Below are 27,665 nucleotides of genomic sequence, written 5' to 3'. Positions count from 1 at the left end.
CAAATTCATGTCCATCAAGTTGATGATGTCATCCAACCATCTCATCCTCTGTCATCCCCTTCTCCTCCATCTTCAACCTTTTCCAGCATCAGGGTCTTTTCCTACGATTCAGTTCTTTGCATCAGGTGGCCAAAGCATTGGAGTTTCAGCTTCAGCATCAGTCCTTCCAATGACTTTTCAGGACTGATTTCCTTTAGGATTGACTGCTTTGATCTCCATCACCTCCTAGAATATTCCCAAGTATTCCTTTGATTTGCCCCCAACCTCTTCCCAAATTATAACCTAATGCACCTCCACCCACTCATCCTCGCCACCCAGGACCCCTTCCTTTCCTCCCAGCCTGGCCCATGGACTACTCTGATTAACCCTTGGGTGCTTACAAGTTAAATACTATTTAATACTACTACTCACTGACACTGCGGAGCCAGGCCCTGGTCTCGCATGCCTCACAAGCATTTTCTTGCTTAATTCTTCACAATCGCCCTCTGAAGCAGTTGCCACCCTTGTCCCTATTTTACAGAAAAACAGACTGAAGCACAGAGAGGACAGGCAACTTATCCACGGTTAGACAACTGAGAGAGCGCATACAGCTTAACAGGGGCCTTCATCTGCCACCATGACTTTGTTTATTTCATATGAACCTTGTTCTCATATAGATAAGTCAGTGGCATCATAATTACCCCCAAACGGGAAACCAAGTCTGCAACACAGCTATTATGTGACACGACAGGGTTGCAAGTCATATTCCTAGGGCTGCCCATGCAGAGTCATCAGGGTTCCCTAAGGAGCTTTTGAAGCTTACTTGAAATAAAATATGATGTTACTCTCATTTAGTTCATTCTTCCTGCAAATTTGACCCTAACAAACAATGGCCTTTTGAAACATGAACAGCAGCCCACGCTCATGGCACTAGGAGAAAATGTAACCCCACCTCTGTCCCTCAGTAACTGCTGCTTTAGGGAAGGCACAGAAGAATCCGCTTAACACAGGCAAGTGGCCTCTGTTGATGTGTAATTTGGGACTCTCTGAAACAACTTAATGTTGATTCATAACAGATTGTTAAATTATGGTATAATGTGTATAATGACATAAACCCACAGGAATCTCATGCAACCATTAGAGAACACTGTTTACCTCTGGAAAGAGCTTACTGCTTAGCATGGAAACAGACCACAACATATGAAAATATGTGGAGAAAAAGCAGGTTAAGAAACAGCAGAAATATACAGTAGTATTCTATTACTTTTTTTTTTTTTTGAAAGACCACAAATAACAAATGTTGGCAAAGACGTGGAGAAAAGGGAACCTCGTACGCTGTTACATGTAAACTGGTGCAGCCACCATGGAAAACAGTATAGAGGTTCCTCAAAAAACTAAAAACAGAACTATCATATGATCCAGAAATTCCACTCCTGGGTATATATCCAAAGAAAACGAAAACACTATTTTGAAAAGATAAATGTACCCCCAAATGTTCATAACAGCATTATTTAGAAGATATGCGAGCAACCTAAGTTTCCATCAACAGATGAATGGACAAAGATATGGTATACAATACAATGAAATACTATTCAATGGTAAAAAAAAGAATGAAATTTTGCCATCTGCAACATCATGGATGGGCCTGGAGGGTATTATGATTAGTGAAACAATTCAGGCAGAGAAAGACAGACACGGTGCGGTATCACTTATATATGGAATCTAAAAAATAGAACCAACTAGTTTCATATAATAAAAAAAGAAACAGACTCACAGACAGAGAGAACAAACTAGTGGTTACCAGTGGGGAGAGGGAAGGGGTATGATGGGGAGATTAAGAGGCACAAACTACTACGTATGAAACAAATGAGCTACACGGATATATTGTACAGCACAGGGAAATACAGCCAATATTTTATAATACCTATAAACAGAATCCTGAAAAACTGTGAATCACTCTTATACACATGAAACTCACAGAATACTGTAAATCAACTATATCTCAAAAAAAAAAAAAAAAGTGAAGTATATAGGTGTCTCCAGAAGAAAATGTTGAGAAGAACAGAAAGATTTATAGTCTTTGTTTCTGTATTGTTGTAAATCCAAGGGACTTTCAATTTCTTCTTTATAACTTTCTAGATTTTTTTTTTGGTCTTACAGTGAATATTACTCTTAATTTAAGAAAAAAGCAAAGGTATTTACATTATGCAAAGACAAAATGGAACACCTGTAATAAAAGGGAATATCGTGGGTCTGATCTGTTAGGGAGAAGATTTAAACCAAAAGGAGGCATTTGGCTCCAGTCCCTTTTTTCCTCTTCAGCTCTAGAAATTTTTCAGCTAATTTTTAATCTCTGTTAATTTAACTACCCTAGTGCTAGCTACACTGGCTAAGAAGTGACCTGTAGGAAGGAGACCCCCAAAACAAAGGCCCACACCACATTCACAAAGAACAGGTTGGAAACCCCAGAATTATTTTGGTTCTGGTTCTCCTATAAAGTGGACCATGAAATAAAGACTCATGTGCAGGCTGTTTAATTTGGGAAGCAACACCCGAAGATAACACACTGGTGGGGAGGTGACTGCATTATCAAACAAGTTATCAGAGGGTAGTTGAATCCCACTGGGAAATCCTAGGAGACAGCTTTGGATTCAGAGTTCTCTTGTGTGATGAGTGAGGAAGGAGTTTAGCCACCAACTTCCAACTGTCAAGGGTCAAGGCTGCTTCAGGGGACAGGAATTCCCGGGCCCTTCAGGCCTGCCCTGTGTGCAGGCAGAGGTGGGCTCCAGGGGTCAGAGAAGGCCCTCCAGGGTCACAGGCTGTACAGCTGGAAGTTGGGGGGGAAATGTTAAGTGTGAAGGACACATGAGTGGGGCCCTGAGAGTGTATATGAGTATCTTTGAGAAGATACTTGATGTCTGAACATGTAGAGGTTCAGACAGCAGACAGAGGTTGGGACTGGGTTAGTGATAGAAAGATACTAAGTCAATGAAAAAAAAAAAAAAACATTAGAAAACTCCAAAAAGGTGGGGGGGAAATGCTGCGCATAAAGGGAAAATACATTATGGATACTCTCGGCTCCATAGCTCTTCTGTGGTTTACATTTATAGTCAAAATACCATCAACACTGACCAATGAGCTAATTAAAATTATAGTATAACTGCTTTGGGAAAAGTGGGAGGAAGAGAAAGTTAGTGGGTTTAAGGCCAGGCTTAAGAAAGCTACACTGCAGCACTGAGTCTTTCAATCATGTGTATGCATATAAAACTTTTATAAAGAAGGAAATAGAAAGAAGAACCAGTATTGCCCTGGCTGGCTTCTGTCCTCACCCAGCTCCAGGACTCAGGTAGGTACAATCATAAAAATAAGCCACCTCTGTTATGAAACACATAGATGTCTTGGGGCCAGGCTGCTGAGAAAATTTTCAAATAAAGTTTCAAATAACGGACTGACAAATCAACTTTTAGAAGGCATTCTTTTACAATATTAAGGAGTACCTCTGGATATCAGAAATTTCTCAGAACACCCTCCTCCTCATCACTCCCCCATTGCCCTATAAATATAAAATTCCAGAATCTGCAACATTAAGTTAGCCTTTGGTCCTAAAAGCTAAAGATGCTCATTAAAAAAAAGGTGAAAGAGAATTTCAGGGCTGGGGTTACAATGGTTGATATCTGAATGCACAGCTAATCTGAAACTGCAAAGAAGCTAAAGAATCACTTTCTGCACTCAAAACCCATCTTTTTTTGTTGCTGTTCTCTCTTAATCTGTATGATGCTAACTTAATCTGATGCTGCCACAACCTTCCTGCCTCTTCTTTTAGTAACGCCTTAACTATGTGCAGCATCTTGGCTTAAAAAGCATCGATCTGTTCCACCAGTCTCTCACACTACCTCCTTTCAAAGATGAGACCTTCACAGGCTAAGGTTGGAGGGATTTGCATTAGAAGGGACCAGGCACCAAGGGAGGGTCTGGGTGGGGGTGCCCAGTACCCAGCCCCCCCTGTGTTGGGGTACCAAGGCTCTCAACCTGCGACCTCACTCGTGCAGGAAATTGGGGTGGGGTGGGGCCGTCAGTGAAGGTGGACAGGGAACACGGCTGCGCTATCCTGCAACTGGAATTCCACTCTTTCATGATAAATGCAGGCGCGTGTGGCTTTCGACAGAAATCAGACACTTCGGTGGCGGCAGAGATCCTGAAATATGGCCTGTGCACATCACAACTTCAAAGTGTTAGTCGCTCAGACCTGTCCAACTCTTTGCGACCCCACAGACTGTAGCCCACCAGGCTCCTCCGTCCACGGGATTCTCCGGGCAAAAATACTGGAATGGGTTGCCACGCCTTCCTCCAGGGGATCTTCCCCACCCAGGGATCGAACCTGGGTCTCCCACATTGCAGGCGAATTATTTACCGTCTGAGCTACCACGGGTAGTAACACTTCTGCCTTTGATCCTACGTAACACCTTAATACGGAAGCCCAGATGCTATCCCATCACAAGCTGGTCTCGCCCTCCTGAAGTTGGCTTCATTTCATTTACCTTATGGACTCAATCACATTTTCCGGGAAAGGAAACGCAGGCTTCTGACCACCAAGCCTGTAACTTAACACCTGGAATTTTAGAGGCGGAGAGCACCGGCTGCCGCAACCCCACGCGGCCCCCACGCCCACCCCTCGGCCTCGTGGAGGGTGCGGACACTTGCAAGATTACCTGGGGGCCCAGTCAGGAACACGTGCCGGGCCATACGGGTAGGCTCGGGTGGGGGTCACGGCCCGGGTAGGGGTGGGGTCGACGTCGCCCAGCCGGGTACGGGGGAGAGGTCGCGACCCAGGGCCCGCCCCCCAGGGCTGCAGTCCCCTCCTCCGCCGGCCGGAAGCAACGCGCTGTCAGGCCGCGCATGCGCCCTCTGCGCTCAGCGTCGATCTGCGCTTCCGCCCTCTGCGCTCGGCGCCGGTCTGCGCCTGCGCCCTCCGCTCTCAGCCATGTTCCTCGCTGAGACCACCGTTCAGTGGCCAAGGGTGGTTAGTATGGTCTTCCCCTGGTCTGTGTGCTTCAGTCTCCGTGTTGGACTTAGGTAGGGTGTTTGCGAGGAGCTGTGCTTAAAAGCCTTTTTACTAAACCAATGCTGCTCAGCTGAGCGCCGTTTACGAAGCTCTGGGACCGAACCTGGGAGCTGAAATTTCCCCAGGCTGCGGGGAGAGACCTCCTGAAAGAAGTTTGGGTCCTAGAAGCCTTCCCGAAAGAATGAGGATTTGCTTCCAATTGGAACTACTTACCCAGTGTTGTGGCAATCCACTCCAGTAATCTTGCCTGAAAAACCCCATGTACGGAGGAGCCTGATAGGCTACAGTCCGTGGGGTCGCAAAGAGTCGGACACGACTGAGCGACTTCACTTCACCCAGTGTTGTCAGCCACCGCTGCAGTGTGGTATTACCTGGTTAAAAAGTGCTTCATGCGTGGGCTCCAACTCCCGAGATTCGGAGTGATTGATTTTGGGCGAGCCCTGAGCATCTGGATAGTTCTGATATTGTTGAAACTCTCCGACAGTTTCTATAGTCCCGTCTTCAATCGTGCATACAAAGAACAATTTCCCCCTCTTGCTACCGTCTCATAAATGTAAACCAACGCTAGACCCAGCCGGAGGATCTTCCTGTGCAAAGCATTAACTGTTTTTTCCCCCTCAATTAACCCCTTGAGGGGTTTGATCCTGCGAAACGAAATGGCGGTGGCCTTGGGCCAGAGTTACCTGTAAGCCCTTTCAGTGTAATATATGTACAGTTTGTTTCGTGATGGATCATCCTTCATCCTGTCTGGGAAAGCAGTTTCACTGAGTGCTCATCTTAATTGTGTGGGCACACACAGGACTTCCAGAGCTCCTCTTAGCCTGGTTATTCATCAGTCAGATGACCTCCATTTCTTACTGTTTGAAAAGGAATCATGTAAAAGTCAGATATGTTCAGTCGAGTTGTCACCATTACTTCTGCGACATTTATAACGCTGCGTCACTGGTCAGGTAGGGCCTTCCACCCAGATTTCTTTCACCTCCATTGCAAACTGGAGTCAAGAACAGCTAATATAGTCAAGTAAGCCCACAGAGTAGTTTCCAAAAGAAAAAAATACGTACCCTGTCATATGGATGATCTTCTTTTTATAAAAACAGTAATTTTAAAGTGCTAATTATGTAGGATTTCCATCACTGAAGCAGTTTTTGTTTGCAAGGTTCACCAGGAGATGGATTATTATATTTTGAAGTTATGCCTGGAATTCTGGTAGCCGCCAGCAGACCTCAGTTTAGGTAGACTAGATGTAGAGGACTGATATTTCAGAATTAAAAAAAAATTCTTCTGAAGTTGGATGTTCTTTTTCCATCAAATCTATTTGTTTGGGCAGTTTACATGGATATCTTCACTAAATGGATATCAACATAATAATAATTGATCTGAGTCTTTGATTTGCACAGTTTCCTTTGTGGGTTACATATCAATCACAACCAATGAAATACCGTATCTTAGAGATTAAGAACAAAAAGGCAAACATGATTAGTCACCCATTTTTAAATAAATACATTATTAAACTACTGTGCTGCATCTAACTTTTGCTTACTATCCAACCAGGGTATAATTACCTAAGGAACAGGTGATTCCAGTTCTTTCTTCCTGCAGGACCTGGGTGCCGGCTCGCTTTTGATAGAATGCAGTACAGCTGTTTATTAAAGCAGTTAGTAAGCATACATCTGAAGTCTCTACAGTTCCAGAGACTGTTTTCTCTATTGCTGCATCCAAGCACCTAAAACAGTTCCTGGCACACAGTAAGGGATGTACATGCTACGTGGTCTGTGCTATCTGCGGTGTATAAAGACATGAATAAGAAGAGCTCCTTTAGATTCTTGCCTTTTGAGGAATTTTTAATTGGTTGGCTAGAGAAGACCCTCCCGAGACGGCAATGGCAACCCACTTCAGTACTCTTGCCTGGAAGATCTCATGGATGGAGGAGCCTGGTAGGCTGTAGTCCATGGGGTCACTAAGAGTCTTAGACATGACTGAGCGACTTCACTTTCACTTTTCACTTTCATGCATCGGAGAAGGCAATGGCAACCCACTCCAGTGTTCTTGCCTGGAGAATCCCAGGGACGGAAGAGTGAAGCACGACTGAAGCAACTTAGCAGCAGCAGAGGCCTCGGGCTGTCACAATCGTGGGGTGCTGTAACGGAGGCTGAGGGAGCGCTGGTGAGGGGCCAGGAGGATGAGAAAAGCCTTCCCAGTCCAGTGACTGTGAGCCTGCTTGGAGGATGAGTGAGAGGCAACTGCAGAGAGCAAAAGGGGACACCTCTTAGGTCCCCTATCCGTTTGTGCCTCTGTTTCAGTCACCACTATAGTGGGTGGCTGTCCTCAATCTAGAGTGGCAGGGAATGAGGTGGTTAGAAGGAGATATAGGTGAAATAAAAGCCATGTGTTTCTGTGTGACCAGCCTAGCTTGAGTCATGTGATTTCTGGAGCCAGTCACAGCCAGGGAGATGGAGTGATCTTACTGGTCAGGCTTGGGTCAAGTGCTCCCCTGGAGAAGGGGGTGATCTTCCCCTTTCAATGCCAGAGACCAGGCCTGAGGGAGGGATGCTCCCCAAAGGAGAATTTAGGCACTATTTCCACAGGGGCAATTGAATGCCAGGCTGGCAAAACAGATTCACTTTTCCCCACTTTCATATTTTTACATCTGCAGTACGCACAGTCTTGGTTCTGTTTTCTGTACTGAAGACATAATCCAAGTTTAAATTGTGTATATATTAAGTCGCTTCAGTTGTGTCCGACTCTGTGACCGTATGGACTGTAGCCCTCAAAGCAAGAATACTGGAGTGAGTTGCGATGGGAATCTTCCCAACTCAGGGATCGAACCCACGTCTCTTATGTCTCCTGCATTGGCAGGCGAGTTCTTTACCACTAGCACCACCCGGGAAGCCAAGTTTAAATTATGTCAGTACAGACTTGTTAGGGGAAACACTGACTGAAACCACTGACCTTGGCCAGGCACCACAGTAACCACTTGCGTGGATTATTTTACAAAAGGAGGTCCTGGTAAAAAACAGAACTAACAAGCCACCACCAACCAGAAGAATTCAGGAAAGGTCAAAAGGAAACAGGTGATGCCAGTCCATATGTCCTCCCAGAATCCTGGCTGGAATGCATCTCGAGTGAGTGATGCTCACGCCACCAGGAGGGACCTTGAGTCAGAATGATTGGCCAGAGACAGCCTGGAAACTAATCCTATCACCATAAAACCTGACATGTCAACCACTTGGCAGAGTGGTTCTCCTGGGTTCCCTTACCCTGCTGCTGTTAACCTTAGGGTCCCCTTCCCAATAAGGTTTCTTGCTTTGTTAGCACAAGTGTCTCCTTAGACAATTCATTTCTGAGTGTTTGATAAGAGTGTACTCTTGGGCCCTAGAAGGGATCCCTCTTCCTGCAAAAAAATATACTTAGGAGTAACTGTTGTGTGTGCACACTTGCACATGCATAGGTTTATAGGTTTGGGGGATATTTGTATACATCTCATCTCATTTGACCAGTTACTATACATTTGTAGGCACTATATCCTTGTATAGGGTTGGGGAAAATGGAGCTTTGCAGAAGCGCTGCCTCAAAGTAAGGGGCAATGGAAAGCTACATATATGGCCCAGTTTTCTAATCTCTCTGACTGTGGCTGGTGTCCCTGGCCCTGGGCTATACTCTGGGCACACCGCTTGGCTGTGCTGTGTGCTCTTAAAAAGTGTGGCTATTATGACCCAGCAATCCCACTGCTGGGCACACACAGCGAGGAAACCAGAATTGAAAAAGACACATGTACCCCAGTGTTCATCACAGCACTGTTTACAATACCCAGGACATGGAAGCAACCTAGATGTCCATCAGCAGATGAATGGATAAGAAAGCTGTGGTACATATACACAATGGAGTATTACTCAGCCATTAAAAAGAATACGTTTGAATCAGTTCTAATGAGGTGGGTGAAACTGGAGCCTATTATACAGAGTGAAGTAAGTCAGAAAGAAAACCACCAATACAGTATACTAACACATATATATGGAATTTAGAAAGATGGTAATGATGACCCTATATGTGAGACAGCAAAAGAGACACAGATGTAAAGAACAGTTATTTGGACTCTGTGGGAGAAGGCGAGGGTGGGATGATTTGGGAGGGTAGCATTGAAATGTGTATATTATCATATGTGAAGTGGATTGCTGGTCCAGGTTCGATGCATGGGACAGGGTGCTCTGGGCTGGTGAACTGGGATGACCCTGGGGGATTGGATGGGGAGGGATGTGGGAGAGGGGGTTCAGGATGGGGACACATGTGTGCCCATGGCTGATTCATGTCAATGTATGGCAAAAACCACTACAATATTGTAATTAGCCTCCGATTAAAATAAACAATTTTTTTTTAAGTGTGTCTATGATCAGACTGGGCTTCCCTGATGGCTCAGACGGTAAAGAATCCGCCTGCAATGCGAGAAACTTGGATTTGATCCCTGGGTCGGGAAGATCCCCTGGAGGAGAGCATGGCAACCCACTCCAGTACTCTTGCCTGGAGAACCCCGTGGACAGAGGAGCCTGGGGGGCCACAGTCCATGGGGTCGCACAGAGTCCGACGTGACTGAGCACCTGCACACAGCACAGATCAGAGCGAATGCAGGAAACCAAGCAGAGGAGAGTCACGTCAGGGAGGATGGTGAGCCAGCAGAGACGAGGCACTTAGCTTCTTCACAGATAACGGGAGTCAATAGGGAAAGTTGTTAAGAGTCAACCACCAAGGACAAGCTGAGAGGTCCAGGGAGAAGGAGCAGAGCTTCTGTTTGGCTGTCTCGTTCCTCAGGAACGCTAACACTGTGTTTTGTTCAGGTTCGTTTTCATTCGTTTCACTGGGATCCCATCAGTGGAGTATCTATTGTTTGCAGAATAATATGGCAATTGTTCTGGTTTGAATCGGCCTCTGATGTGTAGGAACCCAAAAATAAAAAAATAAATTGCTGTCTCTAAAGAATATTCAACACCTGATATAAATAGAGCTGGTTATTTAATATATTCACCTTCCTCCCCTCTCTCTTTCCTTTCTTTTCTTTCATTCCTTTCCTTCTTATTGTATTGCAGACACTACACTGTGGTACATAGTAGGGATCAAAGGTACATTTGAAATAGCTTAAATATCATATACCAATGCATATCTATGGAATCTATAAAAATGATACTGGTTAATATATTTGCAGGGCAGCAATGGAGAAACAGACATAGACAACAGACTTAGGACATGGGGAGAGGGGAGAAGACATAGGGTGAGATGTATGGAGAGAGTAACATAGAACCTTACAATACCATATGTAAAATAGAGAGCCAATGGGGATTTGCTGTATGACTCAGGGAACTCAAACAGGGGCTCTGTATCAACCTAGAAGGGTGGGATGGGGAGGGAGGTGGGAGGGAGGTTCGGGAGGAAGGGACATGCGTGTACCTATGGCCGATTCTTGTTGATTTCTTTGTTTGTTAGAAAACAACAAAATTCTGTAAAGCAATTATCCTTCACTTAAAAAATAAATAACTTTTAAAAAACACTGGTCAGCAGACTTAGTTCAGTTCAGTCGCTCAGTCGTGTCCAACTCTTTGCAACCCCATGAATCGCAGCACACCAGGCTTCCCTGTCCATCACCAACTCCCGGAGTTCACCCAAACCCATGTCCATCGAGTCAGTGATGCCAGCCAGCCATCTCATCCTCTGTCGTCCCCTTCTCCTCCTGCCCCCAACCCCTCCTAGCATCAGAGTCTTTTCAGTCTTTTCCAATGAGTCAACTCTTCGCATGAGGTGGCCAAAGTACTGGAGCTTCAGCTTTAGCATCATTCCTTCCAAAGAAATCCCAGGGCTGATCTCCTTCAGAATGGACTGGTTGGATCTCTTTGCAGTCCAAGGGACTCTCAAGATGTTCCCCAACACCACAGTTCAAAAGCATCAATTCTTCAGCACTCAGCCTTCTTCACAGTCCAACTGTCACATCCATACATGACCACAGGAAAAACCATAGCCTTGACTAGACGGACCTTAGTTGGCAGACTTATATTCCTAGGTTTAAATTTTTTTAAACATTAAATATCCATGAGCTCTTATTTTTCATTCAACATGAAAACACCTTTATCTGAGCTCCTGGGGGAAGAATTCCTTTCCCACACCTTTAGATTACCTACCTTTTTGAATAGCAATTGACATTGGGAAAGCTGGCATTGCATTCTGGCCTCCAACCTTGTAATACTTAGACATATTTAACAAAAGGTAATAGCTAACATTTACCTGGTGTTTACTATGTGCCAAGTTCTCAGACCACTAAAAATTATAGTAACTTTTAAAATCCTCACCAAAACTTCTTTTTATCTACGGACAAGCCAAAATAGAGAGGGACAAAGGAACTGACCCAAGACCACCGTGCATATACACACACATGCGTATTCAGGTGTAATTGTGTGCATGTCTGCGTATATATGTATATCTGTGCATGTGTATATATGATTCAAACTCAGGTATTTGGGTGCCAGAGTCTGTCTGATACAGACTTTTACTTTTTGTCCTGAAAATAGTTCATGGGCAACATCTTAAAGTGAAAAGTTCACGTGAGGACTACAAACCTGCTCCACTGGTTATTCTTCCTTCTTCTAGGAAAACAAGCATCATGTTACAGCAAGTCCCCTACATATGAAGGAGGCCTGTTCCAAGAGCTCATTTGTAGGTCCAGTTTATTCCTAAGTCCAACAAAGTTAGCCTAGGTACCCAACTAACACAATCTGCTATATAGCAATGTACTGTTTATAATACTTTTCACACAAAGAATACACAAAGAATAAAGAAAACATTTTAATCTGACAGTACAGTACCTTGAAAAGTACAGCAAAACAGCTGGGCATGTTCCTATCTTTGAAAGTTCCCATCTTGAAGGTTTGTATGTCGAGGACGTTGGGCTGCCCTGGGGGCTCAGTGGTAAAGAATCCGCCTGCCAGTGCAAGAGATGTGGATTCAATCCCTGGATTGGAAAAATCCCCTGGAGAAGGAAATGGTAGCTCACTCCAGTATTCTTGCCTGGGAAAGCCCATGGACAAAAGAGCGTGGCGGGCTATAGTCCATAGGGTCAAAAAAGAGTCAGTCATGACTTAGCGACTGAATTATAACATTTATAACATGTAGGGGACTTACTGTACCTAAGAGATCTAAGGCAGTTCTTGAAGGACAGAGAGAATGGACAGCACTTTCTGATTCTAATTCTCCTCCAGGGCTGTCTAGGATAATAATTCCTATCACATCTGTGTGTGTGGACCAGCTAACTCAGAGATCCCTGGGTCTGTAAATAATGGGGTGAGCCAAGCAGGCCCCCGTCTCAGCCCCAAATCTCCCTGGGTGTGAGGCTGCAGGTCCTCAGAGAGGCACAGCCACTGTTCTCCTGCTGGGATCAGCCAGCCATCCTCTCCTCCCGCCTCAGCCTCTCTCAGCACGGCTACATCAGGTGGTGCCTCTCCTCTGACTGGGTACAAGCTTAACAACATTTATTCAAGTTTCATTGTCTTTCCCTGTAAATAATCTGCAGGGGAAACTAACTGCTTTTTAATTTGGTCGAAATACATCATCCCCAGAATTGTTTGCACCATTAGCCCAGGCAAAAGAGGCCGTGGGTGTTAATTAGCCATCTTCATCCTTACGGGAGCCTGGGTTCTCCTCCCCATCTCCCACGCCCTCTGGTCCATTCCTAGTTAAGGGCATGGTTTCAGCTCCATTTGCCAACAAGTTGATAAAAGGTTTTGCTGGCTGAAAACTAGAGGAAACTTAGGAATAATTCATTTTCCTTTCTATTGTGTATTTTCAGTCTTCCTGAGGAAGAACGTCATTGATTCCTTTCCTGGATCAAAGTTCATCATCCTCTCCTAATGCCAATGAGGTCTGAAATCTGGTGGGTTGGAGAAATAAAGCATTAGTCTGTGGCTGGCCAAAAAGTAACTGCGGGCCTTTGTAAGGCAGGTTCTGCTCTCTCCTATCTCCCTGAACAAACCCACACAGAGATCCTAGGTGCTGCATTTCAGTCACCCCAGTGTGAGCGCAGATTTTCACAAGGATATGGACATTCAGGGGCTGCCCAGATAGTGCTAGTGGTAAAGAACCTGCCTGCCAGTGCAGGAGATGTAAGAGACATGGGGTTCGGTCACTGCGTCAGAAAGATCCACCAGAGGAGGGCCTGGCAACGCACTCCAGTATTCGTGCCTGGAGAGTCCCATGGCCAGAGGAGTCTGGCAGACTACAGTCCGTGGGGTCACAAAGAGCTGGACACGACTGAAGCTGCTTAGTGAAGAGCCTAAGCTATTCCATTTTGTAAAAGAACTCCATTTTTGCAAAGGTACTGGACAAACAGACTTAGACTTTGGATATTGCCTAAACTTGCCCCACTATACACAAGCCAATCAGCCCTTAGGATAAACCTCCTGACTTTAAGTTCAAAGATTTGTGATTTACCTTGGAAGTAATGATTTACATTTGTGATTTACCTTGGAAGTGATGATTTACCTTTGTGAAATAATGATTCACCGTGTAAGTGAAAAAACCAATCAGAAATCCACATACAACCCTATAGAAGAGGGTAACCAATCAGTAGTCCTTCAGCCTGAACACCCCTTTTTGTTACCCTTTCACCTGAATATTCCCTATATAAGCAATGTAACCCAAAACTCGGGGCTCCCTCCCTATAGCCGCTGCGTTGGTGACTGTGGGAGCCCCAGCTCGAGCTTGGTAATAAAAACTCTCTTGCTTTTGCATTGGATACCGACTCCCTGGTGGTCATTGGGAGATTTCTCGACTTGGGCACAACACTGAGCCCATGCGCATGCATAGACCTTCAGAACATTATCTACCCGAGGACTTTGCCTCCAGCTCTTATTTCAGACAATGCTCCCAGTTGAGTCACAAAGAGAGGTGAGAAAAGTGACTCAATGCTTTGTCCTGTTCCCTGCTCCACAGACCCTTATGTTTGAAGAGCTGAGGGTAGTTGGCTCCTGGAGGCCCTGCCTGGATGTAGAAATGATGACATTGGATAGGAGGACCAGGCCAGTCTTGAGTTGTTTAGGGCTCTTGCCTGGTGTGGAGGAGATAGTAAATGTCCTCACGTGCCCAAAAGTCTCATGTGCTCTCTTCCCCAGGGCCTTTGCACATGCTATTTCTTCTGCTTCAAAGGCGCTCTGTGCTCCCACCTTCCCCTCATTGTGCGATGTGCATGCACGCTCACGCTCAGTCATGTCCGACTCTTTGCAACACTATGGACTGTAGCCCACCAGGCTCTTCCGTCCATGGGATTTTCCAGGCAAGAATACTGGGGTGGGTTGCTATTTTCGCCTATCTTCCTCTAACTCACATTTATTCAGCATTCTTGGCTCCTTAGTACATACCAGCTGTCCCTGATAAATGCTCCTTTAGGTTTCTGAACTTGTGGTTTTTTTCAATTACCATAGTTGTAATTGAATAATGTAGATATTTAAATTTATAAAATTACTTTCTCCTCTGCTAAAATGAAAGCTTTATGAGTGAGGGAACTGGTTCCAGCTTTTTCCACCACTATAACCACAGCATTTAGGTGTTCAGTTACACTTGCTAAATAAATGAATTTCCAACTCAGTATTTTTAATGGAACAGTTTTGAAAAATCTTTTTTTTTGTTAATAGTTTTATTGCTGTTGTTGTTCAGTCGCTCAGTCACGTATGACTCTTTTCGACCCCATGGACTGCAGCTCTCCAGGCTTCCCAGTCCTTCTCTATTTCCTGGAGTTTGCTCAAACTCAAGTCCATTGAATCAGTCATGCCATCCAACCATCTCATCCTCTGTCCTTCAATCTTTCCCAGCATAAGAGTCTTTTCCAATGAATCAGCTCCTTGCATCAGATGACCAAAGTATTGGAGCTTCAGCTTCAGCATCAGTCCTTCCAGTGAATACTCAGGGTTGAGTTCCCTTAGGATGGACTGGTTTGATCTCCTTGCTGTCCAAGGGACTCTCAAGGGTCTTCCCCAGCACCACAGGTCAAAGGCACCAATTCTTTGGCACTCAGCTAAAGTCTACCATCTGAAAAATGGAAAATTAGAAGTGTTGATGAGCATAGAAAAATTAAAACTTTTGTGTATCATTGATAGAAACGTAAAATGGCACAGTTTGCTGTAGAAAATGCTATGGCGGTTCCTCCAAAACTTAGAATCACCATATAAATCAATATAGTAATTCTGCTTCTGAGTAATTCCCAAAAGAATTGAAAGCAGAGACACAAAGAGATATTTGTACACTCATGTTATAGCAGTATTATTTTCAAGAGACAAAAGGTAGAAGTAACCCAAGTGCTCATCAGCAGATGAAAGGATAAACAAAATGTGGTATATCCACACAATGGAATATTATCTAGCCTTAAAAAACAAGGGAATTCTGATATATACCATACATAGATGGACCTTGAGGACTTTAGCTATGTGAAGTAAGCCAGACACAGGAGGATAAATACTGTACAATTCCATATATGTGTATGTATATATATTTATATCAATCCTGAATATTCATTGGGAGGACTGATGCTGAACCTGAAGCTCCAATACTTTGGGTACCTGATGTGAAGAGCCAACACATTGGGAAATGCTGGGATAGACTGAGGGCAGGAGAAGAAAGGGGAGACGGAGGATGAGATGGTTCAATGGCAGCACAGACTCAGTGGACATGAGTTTGAGTGAACTCCAGGAGATAGTGAAGAGAGAAGACTGGCGTGCTGCAGTCCATGGGGTTGCAAAAAGCTGGACGTGACTGAGCAGCTGAGCAACAACAATCACTTATATATGAGACACCTAGAATAGTCAAATTCATAGAGATGAAAAGTAGGATGGTGGTTGGCAGGGCCTGGAGAGGGGGACATGGAGGTTATTATTTAATGAGGTTACTTTCAGTTTTGCGAGATGAAAAGAGTTCTGGGGGTAGATGGTGGTGACGGCCGCACAGCATTGGGAATGTACTTAACACCATGAGTAATATACTTAGGGGTGAAAGTGAAAGTGAAAGTGAAGTCGTGTCCAACTCTTTGCGACCCGTGGACTGTAGCCCACCAATCTCCTCCATCCATGGGATTCTCCAGGCAAGAATACTGGAGTGGGTTGCCATTTCCTTCTCCAGAGGATCTTCCCGACCCAGGGATCGAACCCAGGTCTCCCACATTGCAGGCAGACGCTTTATCCTCTGCACCACCAGGGTTAAGAGGGTACATTTTATGTTATGAGTATTGTACCATATTACAATTATACAGTGGAAGTGACAAATAGATTCAAGGGATTAGATCTGATAGAGGGTCTGAAGAACTATGAACAGAGGTTCATGACATTGTACAGAAGGCAGTTATCAAGACCATGCCCAAGAAAAAGAAATGCAAAAAGGCAAAATGGTTGTCTGAGAGGGCCTTACAAATAACTATGAAAAGAAGAGAAGTGAACGGCAAAGTAGAAAAGGAAAGATATACCCATTTGAATGCAGAGTTCCAAAGAAGAGTGCCTTCCTCAGTGATCAATGCAAAGAAACAGAGGAAAACAATAGACTGGGAAGGACTAGAGGTCTCTTCAAGAAAATTAGAGATACTAAGGGAAATTTTCATGCAAAGATGGGCACAAAAAGGACAGAAATGGTATGTACCTAACTGAAGGAGAAGATATTAAGAAGAGGTGGTAAGAACACACAGAAGAACTGTACAAAAAAGATCTTTACAACCCAGATAATCACGATGGTGACATCTTGGAATGTGAAGTCAAGTGGGCCTTAGGAAGCATCACTATGAACAAAGCTAGTGGAGGTCACAGAATTCCAGCTGAGCTATTTCAAATCCTAAAAGATGATGCTGTGAAACTGCTGCACTCAATATGCCAGCAAATTTGGAAAACTCAGCAGTGGCCACAGGATTGGAAAAGGTCTACTTTCATTCCAATCCCAAAGAAAAGCAATACCAAGGAATGTTCAAACTACCACACAACCACACTCATCTCACACTCTAGCAAAGTAATGCTCAAAATTCTCCAAGCCAGGCTTCAACAGTACGTGAACTGTGAACTTCCAGATGTTCAAGCTGGATTTAGAAAAGGCAGAGGAACCAGAGATCAAATTGCCAACATCCATTGGGTCATTGGAAAAACAAGAGAATTCCAGAAAAACATCTACTTCTGCTTTATTGACTATGAGAAAGACTTTGTGTGGATCACAATAAACTGTGGAAAATTCTTAAAGAGATGGGAATACCAGACCACCTGACCTACCTCTTGAGATCCAATCAGTTAAGTTCAGTCACTCAGTCGTGTCTGATTCTTTGCGACCCCGTGAATTGCAGCACACCAGGCCTCCCTGTCCATCACCAACTCCTGGAGTTCACTCAGACTCACGACCATCGAGTCAGTGATGCCATCCAGCCATCTCATCCTCTGTCATCCCCTTCTCCTCCTGCCCTCAATCCCTCCCAGATCAGAGTCTTTTCCAATGAGTCAAGTCTTCGCATGAGGTGGCCAAAGTACTGGAGCTTCAGCTTTAGCATCATTCCTTCCAAAGAAATCCCAGGGCTGATCTCCTTCAGAATGGACTGGTTGGATCTCCTTGCAGTTCAAGGGACTCTCAAGAGTCTTCTCCAACACCACAGTTCAAAAGCATCAATTCTTCGGTTCTCAGCCTTCTTCACAGTCCAACTGTCACATCCATACATGACCACAGGAAAAACCATAGCCTTGACTAAACGGACCTTAGTTGGCAAAGTAATGTCTCTGCTTTTGAATATACTATCTAGGTTGGTCATAACTTTTCTTCCATGGAGTAAGCGTCTTTTAATTTCATGGCTGCAGTCACCATCTGCAGTGATTTTGGAGCCCCAAAAAATAAAGTCTCACACTGTTTCCACTGTTTCCCCATCTATTTCCCATGAAGTGATGGGACCAGATGCCACGATCTTCGTTTTCTGAATGTTGCGCTTTAAGCCAGCTTTTTCACTCTCCTCTTTCACTTTCATCAAGAGGCTTTTTAGCTCCTAATCACTTTCTGCCATAAGGGTGGTGTCATCTGCATATCTGAGGTTATTGATATTTCTCCCGGCAATCTTGATTCCAGCTTGTGCTTCTTCCAGCCCAGCATTTCTCATGATGTACTCTGCATAGAAGTTAAATAAGCAGGGTGACAATATACAGCCTTGACGTACTCCTTTTCCTATTTGGAACCAGTCTGTTGTTCCATGTCCAGTTCTAACTGTTGCTTCCTGACGTGCATACAGATTTCTCAAGAGGCAGGTTACGTGGTCTGGTATTCCTATCTCTTGAAGAATTTTCCACAGTGTATTGTGATCCACACAGTCAAAGGCTTTGGCATAGTCAATAAAACAGAAATAGATGTTTTTCTGGAACTCTCTTGCTTTTTCCATGATCCAGCGGATGTTGGCAATTTGATCTCTGGTTCCTCTGCCTTTTCTTTTTCTTTTTTTTTTTTTCTGGATCATATGATAGTTTTATTTTCTATGTTTTGAGAAATGTGAGGTCTATCTTTTTTTTTTTTTTTACGTTTTACAACTTTGCCTTTTCTTAAACCAGCTTGAACATCAGGGAGTTCACGGTTCACGTATTGCTGAAGCCTGGTTTAGAGAATTTTGAGCATTACTTTGCTAGCGTGTGAGATCAGTGCAATTGTGCAGTAGTTTGAGCATTCTTTTGCATTGCCTTTCTTTTGTATTGGAATGAAAACTGACCTTTTCCTGTCCTGTGGCCGCTGCTGAGTTTTCCAAATTTGCTGACATATTGAGTGCAGCAGTTTCACAGCATCATCCTTCAGGATTTGAAACAGCTCAACTGGAGTTCCATCACCTCCACTAACTTTGTTCATAGTGATGCTTTCTAAGGCCCACTTGACTTCCCATTCCAAGATGTCTGGCTCTAGATTAATGATCACATCATCATGATTATCTGGGTCGTGAAGATTTGTTTTGTACAGTTCTTCTGTGTATTCTTGCCACCTCTTCTTAATATCTTCTGCTTCTGTTAGGTCCAGACCATTTCTGTCCTTTATCGAGCCCATCTTTGCATGAAATGTTCCCTTGGTATCTCTAATTTTCTTGAAGAGATCTCTAGTCCTTCCCATTCTGTTCTTTTCCTCTAATTCATTGCATTGATTGCTGAAGAAGGCTTTCTTATCTCTCCTTGCTATTCTTTGGAACTCTGCATTCAGATGCTTATATCTTTTCTTTTTTCCTTTGCTTTTCACCTCTCTTCTTTTCACAGCTATTTGTAAGGCCTCCCCAGACAGCCATTTTGCTTTTTTGCATTTCTTTTCCATGGGGATGGTCTCAATCCCTGTCTCCTGTACAATGTTACAAACCTCATTCCATTGTTCATCAGGCATTCTATCTATCAGATCTAGTCCCTTAAATCTATTTCTCACTCCCACTGTATAATCATAAGGGATTTGATTTAGGTCATACCTGAATGGTCTAGCGGTTTTCCCTACTTTCTTCAATTTGAGTCTGAATTTGGTAATAAGGAGTTCATGATCTGAGACACAGTCGGCTCCTGGTCTTGTTTTGTTGACTGTATAGAGCTTCTCCATCTTTGGCTGCAAAGAATATAATCAATCTGATTTCGGTGTTGACCATCTGGTGATGTCTTCTCTTGTGTTGTTGGAAGAGGTGTTTGCTATGACCAGTGCATTTTCTTGGCAAAACTCTATTAGTATTTGCCCTGCTTCATTCCGTATTCCAAGGCCAAATTTGCCTGTTACTCCAGGTGTTTCTTGACTTCCTACTTTTGCATTCCAGTCCCCTATAATGAAAAGGACATCTTTTTTGGGTGTTAGTTCTAAAAGGTCTTGTAGGTCTTCATAGAACTGTTCAACTTTAGCTTCTTCAGCATTACTGGTTGGGGCATAGACTTGGATAACTGTGATATTGAATGGTTTGCCTTGGAGACGAACAGAGATCATTCTGTCATTTTTGAGACTGCATCCAAGTACTGCATTTCGGACTCTTTTGTTGACCATGATGGCTACTCCATTTCTTCTGAGGGATTCCTGCCCGCAGTAGTAGATATAATGGTCATCTGAGTTAAATTCACCCATTCCAGTCCATTTTAGTTCTCTGATTCCTAGAATGTTGACGTTCACCCTTGCCATCTCCTGTTTGACCACTTCCAATTTGCCTTGATTCATGGACCTGACATTCCAGGTTCCTATGCAATATTGCTCTTTACAACATCGGATCTTGCTTCTATCATCAGTCACATCCACAGCTGGGTATTGTTTTTGCTTTGGGTCCATCCCTTCATTCTTTGTGGAGTTATTTCTCCACTGATCTCCAGTAGCATATTGGGCACCTAATGACCTGGGGAGTTCATCTTTCAGTGTCCTATCATTTTGCCTTTTCATACTGTTCATGGGGTTCTCAAGGCAAGAATACTGAAGTGGCTTGCCATTCCCTTCTCCAGTGGACCACATTGTGTCAGACCTCTCCACCATGACCCGCCCGTCTTGGGTTGCCCCACAGGCATGGCTTGGTTTCATTGAGTTAGACAAGGCTGTGGTCCTAGTGTGATTAGATTGACTAGTTTTCTGTGAGTATGGTTTCAGTGTGTCTGCCCTCTGATGCCCTCTTGCAACACCTACCATCTTACTTGGGTTTCTCTTACCTTGGGCATGAGCTATCTCTTCACGGCTGCTCCAGCAAAGCGCAGCCGCTGCTCCTTACCTTGGTCTAGGGGTATGTCCTTACCGCCGCCGTTCCTGACCTTCAATGTGGGATAGCTCCTCTAGGCCCTCTTGTGCCTGCGTAGCCACTGCTCCTCAGGTTGCCTCTCCTGGCTGCCGGCCCTGGCCTCGGGCCTGGGTGGCTCCACCCAGCTGCCGCCGATGGCCTCTGACTCGGGGTGGCTCCTCAGGGTCACTGCCCCTGGCCTGGGGCACCCCTGAGCTCAGATGCGGGTGTCTCCTCCCGGCCGCCATTGACCTCTGAAGCAGGGTAGCTCCTCTGGCACCGTCGCAGCCTGGCACTCTAGGCTACTGCCCCTGACCTCAGACGTGGGGTAGCTCCTCTCAGCCATGCTCAGGGCACTGGCTCGCAGCTGCCTGCGCTCAGGGTGCCGGCTCGCAGTACATCATAAAGGAAATCAGTCCTGTATATTCATTGGAAGGACTGATGCTGAAGATGGAACTCCAATATTTTGGCCGCCTGATGCAAAGAACTGACTCATTGGAAAAGACCCTGATACTAGGAAAGACTGAAGGTGGGAGGAGAAGGGGATGACAGAAGATGAGATGGTTGGATGGCATCATCAACTCAACAGACATGAGTTTAAGTCAACTCCAGGAGTTGGTGATGGACAGGGAAGCCTGGCGTGCTGCAGTCCATGAGGTTGCAAAGAGTCAGGCACAACTGAGCGACTGAACTGAACTGATTGTACCACAATTAAAAACTTTAAATTAAAGAAATCAGATATAGAAAGTCAGGCAGAAGAAAAGAGATTAGCAAAGGCTGGAGCAGTCAGAGAACAGTTGTGGAGAAGGTGTGTCTTGAGCTGGGCCGTAGAAGATGCGTTACTCGACTGGGTGAAGACGAGGAGCAGGAGGCAATCAGAAGGGAGCTCTTCAGTGGTGCAGAGGGACTCCAGCATCCCAGGGTGGATCTCATCCAGCAGGTGGTTTCGTTAGAGCTGGAAGCTGGTAAACCAGAGTCTGGTAAGGGCTGGTGAAGGTACTTGGGAGGGGTGCTTCTGGGACTGCTAATTTGGCCCCTCAGGCTGGGTTAGGATAATGAGACACCTGTTCCCTCTCTGTCCCTAGTAAAGAACACCAACTAGATACTTCAGCACTGGTCGCTGGAAGATCCATGATTGTCCCAGGCCCAGTCCTGCTCTTTTCTTGCAGCTGCCACAAGTCAGATTCTGTGTACATGGCTGACAGATGGTCTTGGAGGACTGCTCTCCCAGGTACGCTGACTGGAGCGGCAAGGGAGCAAAGGTGGAAGGGAAAGTGGGAAAGGATAGGGCCAAATGGGGACTTTCCCAGAGATCCAGTGGTTAAGATGTCACCTTCCAATGCAAGGGTTGCAGGTTCAATCCCTGGCCAGGGAGCTGAGATCCCACATACCTCATAGCTAAAAAAATAAAAACATAAAGCAGAAGCAATATTGTAACAATTTCAATAAAGACTTCTGAAAAAGTGACCAACATCAGAAAAAAAAAACCTTAAAAAAAGAATAGGACCAAATGATGTGATGTGCTTGAGTTCAGCGGTGGAAGGAAAATAAGGCTGTGTGAATGTCAAGTCTGCTTCATGTAATTACACCCAACCCTGGGCACACACAGAGCCCACCATCCCACCCCAGACAAGCAGCCCCCTGCCATCCCACAGACCTGAGGCTTAATAGTGGGGACATGGCCCATCTTTACCCAAGAAGACTTGACATTCCACACCTTAATGAGGGAAACCTGGGCCTTTCACCCTGGCTTCCTGCCACAGGAGCTCAAATGACAGCTGAGCACGGTCACATTAGATAGAAATAAATATGTGGAACCATGGAAGGAGCATTAAAGTGGTAATTCAAGTGGCGGAGCTGAGAACCAACTTGTTATGTTACCCTAGGCAAGTTGTGCAACTTCTTGGAGCCTCAGTGTCCACAACCAAAGGAAGGAAAATGAAATTCCTGCCCTGCAGGACCCTCAGGTGTGCTGCAAGTATGAAGTGAGATTATTTATGGAGAGGCTCTTAAATCATGTAAAGTCTGTCAGCCAGTTTACTAGATCCCAGAGCTCCTGTGAGCCTGGAAGGCGAACCTGCCAGCTGGGTAACTGCACCTTCTCTGAGCTCTCACATTCCTCTTAGAGGCATTTCTTAGACTTGTTTTATACTCTAGGGGGTTTGCTTTCTTCTGTTTTTTTTTTCCCTAAATTTTTATTATGTAAAATTTCAAAGATGTAAAAATGTGGAGAGAATAGGATAATAAGCCCCTTGGACCCAGAACCAGCTTCAGCAATTACCAGCTCACAGCTGACCTCCTTTCATCTGCACTTCCTCATCCTTCCCCTCCTCCTAATCCCGCACTGGGTTTTTTCAAGCAGAATATCTGACATCATATCATTTCATTGATAACTATTTTAATACATCTTTCTGAAATATTAGGATACTCTAAAAAATGTAACCACAATATATAAGATTTATATATTGTAATTAGTTGAAACATCTTGCCTCTCTTTAAAGTTTTAAAAAAATATATTTATTTATTTATTTGGCTGTGCCAGGTCTTAGTTGCAGCACCTGGGATCTTCGCGTTTCCTTGCAGCATGTAGGATATTTAGCTGTGGCATATGAACTCTTGGGCTTCCCTGGTGGCTCAGTGGTAAAGAATCCACCTGCCAATACAGTAGACATGGATTCCATCCCTGGGTCAGAAAGATCCCCTGGAGGAGGAACTGGCAATGTACTCCAGTATTCTTGCCTGGAAAATGCTCTGGACAGAGGAGCCTGGTGGGTTACCGTGCATGGGGTTGTAAAGAGTCAGACATGACTGCCCACACGCATGCATGCAAACCAACTCTTGGTCGCATCGTGTGGAGTCTAGTTCCCTGATCGGGATCAAACCTGGGCCTGTTACAATCGGGAACACAGAGTGTCCCACTCGACCAACAAGGAAGTCCTGCATTGCTTAAATTTATTCCTTCAATTTAACCTTTCATCTTTCTTTCTCTCTCCCTCCCTCCCTCCCTCCCCACCCCCTCCCGATTTCTTTGATAAAGAAACTGCTGGTCTGTCCTACCCTTGTTGTTCAAATCCTGCAATCAAGGATTTGCTGAGGTGCCGCCTCCTCGTGGTATAGTTGAGCCTTCCCTTCTGTGACGCGTGTTTCTCCTATTCTGCTATTCCATTGGGAGACCTGATCCAGCAGCCTGCCCCTGCGTGCCTCTGGATGTGTCCAGATACGTTGGATTTGTAGAGTTCAGTCTTCCTCAAGTAGAGACTTCCCCTCCACTTCTTTCTCATGAAACAGAAATATTCGGCTCACTTCCTATGTGCCAAGCACTTGCTAAGCTCTTACATCACTGTTTCTCACAGCAATATTATGAAAAAGCATAGTTCAACTTGAAGGTTCACTCTAGCTCAGCTCCCCAGCGTCTAGATCCTTTCCTGTGTTTGGGGAACGGTTCACCTCTTTACATGTGATACCTAGTTTCCAGCCGCCTATGCAGTTAAGGAAAGGAAAAGCAAGTGATCAGGGCTGCACAAACAGATATTCCCGTCCTTGGCCTGAATTTGGTACTGCTGGTGCAAAGACACATGGGGTCAGAGGCGTAGTGATTGCAACCTAGGTCCTAGCAGAGGGCTCAGTGTGCTGCGCCGCAGCCTCGGGGGCGGACCAGGCCTGGGCTCCTCCTTCCTCTGGGTTGCTCCTGGGCTTGCAGGGTCCACCTTCCGCTGAGATCTGCCATCAGTACCCGGAGCTCAGGAAGGAGCTGCGTTGCAGACGCTGCAGCAGAGAAACAAGGAACCCATTTCTTATAAGATGCAAGTGACTCACCCTCACCCAGAGCCCACCTTGCCCAACGGCACGTTTCAAGAGTGCATTCCAAACTGCGGAAATCACCAAAGGGGGTGTTCAGGACTCACTAAGCCCACTGTGAAATGGATTTCTGTCTCGATGCACTCACCTGCCCTACATAAGCCCCCATTCTGACTAGGAAGTGGAGCGCAGTGGTGTTCTGGCTCCATAAATCCCTTTCAGTGTAGAGCCAGTGTTCTGTAATCCTGGAAAAGTCTGATTATTTACCTTTCCTCAATACACAGTCCCTCTGGTAAATGACCACAGGGCCTTTTGGAGGAAGATTTACAGTGTAAACATTTGCTGTGTAGCACCATCCTTCCTCTGGGGGACTTGGCCTCCCTTTCAGGCAAGGGCCTCTGTTGGCTGGGGCCAGGGCAAAGCAAGATGGGGACTCCTGCATAGAATTAAAGGAGGGGGTTGCTCTTAAGGTCCTATGGCGGTGATCCTACACTTGCATAACCCAGGAGGGAGTGCCTTCTCCGACTCTGCACCCTGGGGGTCTTTCTTGCCTCCCGAGAGACCTAGCCCAGAGCTGAGTTTGAAAGGCTCAAATCTGGGAACACATTGAGAGGCTGTTAACAGTTTATTGTGGTGACTCAGCTCAGACTTCTGTTCAACAGATGTCGAGCTTTTCCACTTACACAAAGTAAGACTTTAGAAAGTTCCCAAGTCTTTCACTTCTAGAGGCACCATGACCATCACCAAAGACACTGCAGGTCAGAATATTCTAATTGCTGAATGGTCTGTGTTAAAACAAAAACCACAGGCCCCAAACAGAGCCACTTATGCCAGGCCACACCTCCAAACCAGGGTTTAATACAGAACCTAAGTGAAACTTCAACCTCCCCCAGACACTTAGTCTTCACCAGTGAGGCAGGAATTTTCTGGTCAGTACCAATGAGGTCACTGTCCCATGGGTTCTTTCAATCCCCCAAGGGAAGATGAGGTAAGCCCCCTGATAAGACCCTTTTGTCCCCAAAGGGAAATGACTTAATCTGAAATAATCCTTTTTTCTGATTTTGACTTTTTCCTCCTGCCTTTAAAAACCTTTCCCTTCTGTGGCCCCTGGAGCTCCCCTCTCCTTCCTAAATACTATGCTGCCTAGTTCATGAATCACTTAATAAAACCAATTAGATCTTCAAAATTTACTTGGCTGAATTATGCTGTCTCATATCTGATGACTGCATAGCTTTGGCTCTCCTGTCCATTACTACATGTCCTCATCTGTGATGCTTCTGCCTAACCCTGACACCTCAGGGCCCCCAAATCCCCAGTGAATGCAGGGAATCCAGTTCAATGACAACATTCCACACTGTCATTTCTGGCCTAAAGATAATTATACCACTGTATTCTAACAATCAAGCATCAGGAAGTAGTGACTTAGTAACCTGACCATAGGAAAAGTTCAAAATGCTATAGGTATCTGGTCTACAAACCATTGCATTTTGTGTAAGTGGAAAGATGAGTCTTTGCTTTGTTGCACACACAGCATATTAAGTTTGTAGCTCAGTGGTACTGGCATGTTGACGCTTTACATGAATAGCACTGTCTCTGCCTACAAATATTACTCTGCTTTGCAAGATCTCAGCCTTTCAGAGTAGGCCAGGCCTGTGTAATATAGAAACTTCGATTAAATAGAGCTGGGAGACCAGGAGGGGGCGCTCTCATGCCCTATGCTGATAGCAGAGACCGACAGGAAGGAGAAAGACCCCTCTTCTTTCATGGCAGGGACTCAGCTATTGAGAGAGTATCTCTTAACCAATGATAAGCCGGGGACTCTCTACTCCACTTCCACCTCAACTTCCTTTTCTCCTCTATGAAACAGCGCTTCCCTCCATTTTTGTGGGGGATTTGCATGTGGCTCACTATGACTGCTTCCCAGGTGGTAGTCATAAAGAACCTGCCTGCCAATAAGGATGCATAAGAAATGGGTCAAGAAGATCCCCTGGAGGAGGGCTTGACCACCCACTCCAGTATTTTTGCCTGGAGAATCCCATGGACAGAGGAGCCTGGTGGGCTAGAGTCCAGAGGGTTACAGAGTCAGACATGACTGAAGCGACTTAGCACACACATGTTCACACCATGATTGCAGACCCCCAATTGCAACTCTTTGCAAATCTCCAAATAAACCCAATTTTGCTACAGAAATAATGGCAGTCTACTTGCTTTAGGTCAACTCCTGGCTGGTTTAGGGGACACCAAGTGCCCATGATGGCGCCCAGGGGTCATCCGCAGCACATTTTGTCCCAGAACTAGTTGACAAGACAATGTAACAATGCTTGGTTGGCTCACACCCTGGGTGGGGGGCCCATTCTTATAAATCCAGCTACAAAAATTAGAGGAAATGAAAAGCAGAGGAAGGAACACACACTGACCTTGTACAGGGTTCAGAAATGAATAGCTATGAGTTTACTTCAAAAAACTTTTCAGAACCCTTTTTATACCTGCGAATATGGCAGAAATCCGCACTTTCGCCCTAACTCTCTGAATTCTTTTTGGACAAAATAACCACTGTCAAATTCACCTTTCCACTTGATAAAGGGAGTTCTCTGTACTGGGTTTGATTTGTTCCAACGGCCTGGATTTAAGAGTATCGAAGCATCTATGCAAGTTTATATGGAAATAAATTACTTTTAAGCTACTTGTGAACTTTAAGCCTGGAGTTCTTTTTAGAAAACCAAAGGACTTTGCTAAACTACCTCATGGTCTCCTATTGTAATTTAAACAAACAAACAAGCTTTTAATTAATGCTTCTCTTGCTTTATTGAAAACATGTTTTGTTAAGTTGCAAGCTTGGAATGGGCACACCTTGCATGTCTAACTAGGTCTTACATATAAGTGGTAGTTTAATTCTACAAACAAAGGCACTATTATAAGTTGGAAAGAAAATTAATCTTTCTTTTCTTATCTCTTTAAGAGAAGCTATTTTCCTTCTTTTCCTTAATTCATTTCCCTTGAAGTTCTTACACCTGTTTTCGTAATGTCCCAAGTCTTCAGGATTTAGGGAGAAGTTTTAAATTGATAGATAATTTTTACAACACATGTTTTTCTGTAGTTCATTATAGT

General features: G+C 44.8%; 1 protein-coding gene across 2 annotated transcripts in view; it reads right to left on the bottom strand.

Annotated features, from left to right (window-relative positions):
• Nucleotides 1-4,908, bottom strand: part of NTPCR (nucleoside-triphosphatase, cancer-related) — a 36,994-nt gene extending 32,086 nt beyond the window's left edge. The window contains exon 1 of one of the 2 annotated variants that reach the window (XM_069572633.1): nt 4,689-4,908. In XM_069572633.1, coding sequence (XP_069428734.1) covers nt 4,689-4,722 — 34 coding nt within the window. In that variant the 5' untranslated portion in view covers nt 4,723-4,908. The remainder of the gene's footprint in view (nt 1-4,688) is intronic. The other variant, XM_069572634.1, reaches the window with a different exon arrangement.
• Between the last annotated feature and the right edge of the window lie 22,757 nt (nt 4,909-27,665).

This window comes from Ovis canadensis, chromosome 25, assembly GCF_042477335.2.
Source record: "Ovis canadensis isolate MfBH-ARS-UI-01 breed Bighorn chromosome 25, ARS-UI_OviCan_v2, whole genome shotgun sequence".
Classification (NCBI taxonomy): domain Eukaryota; kingdom Metazoa; phylum Chordata; class Mammalia; order Artiodactyla; family Bovidae; genus Ovis; species Ovis canadensis.
The sequence above is the reverse complement of the archived record's forward strand: the minus strand, read 5'-3'. Positions and strand labels throughout refer to the sequence as shown.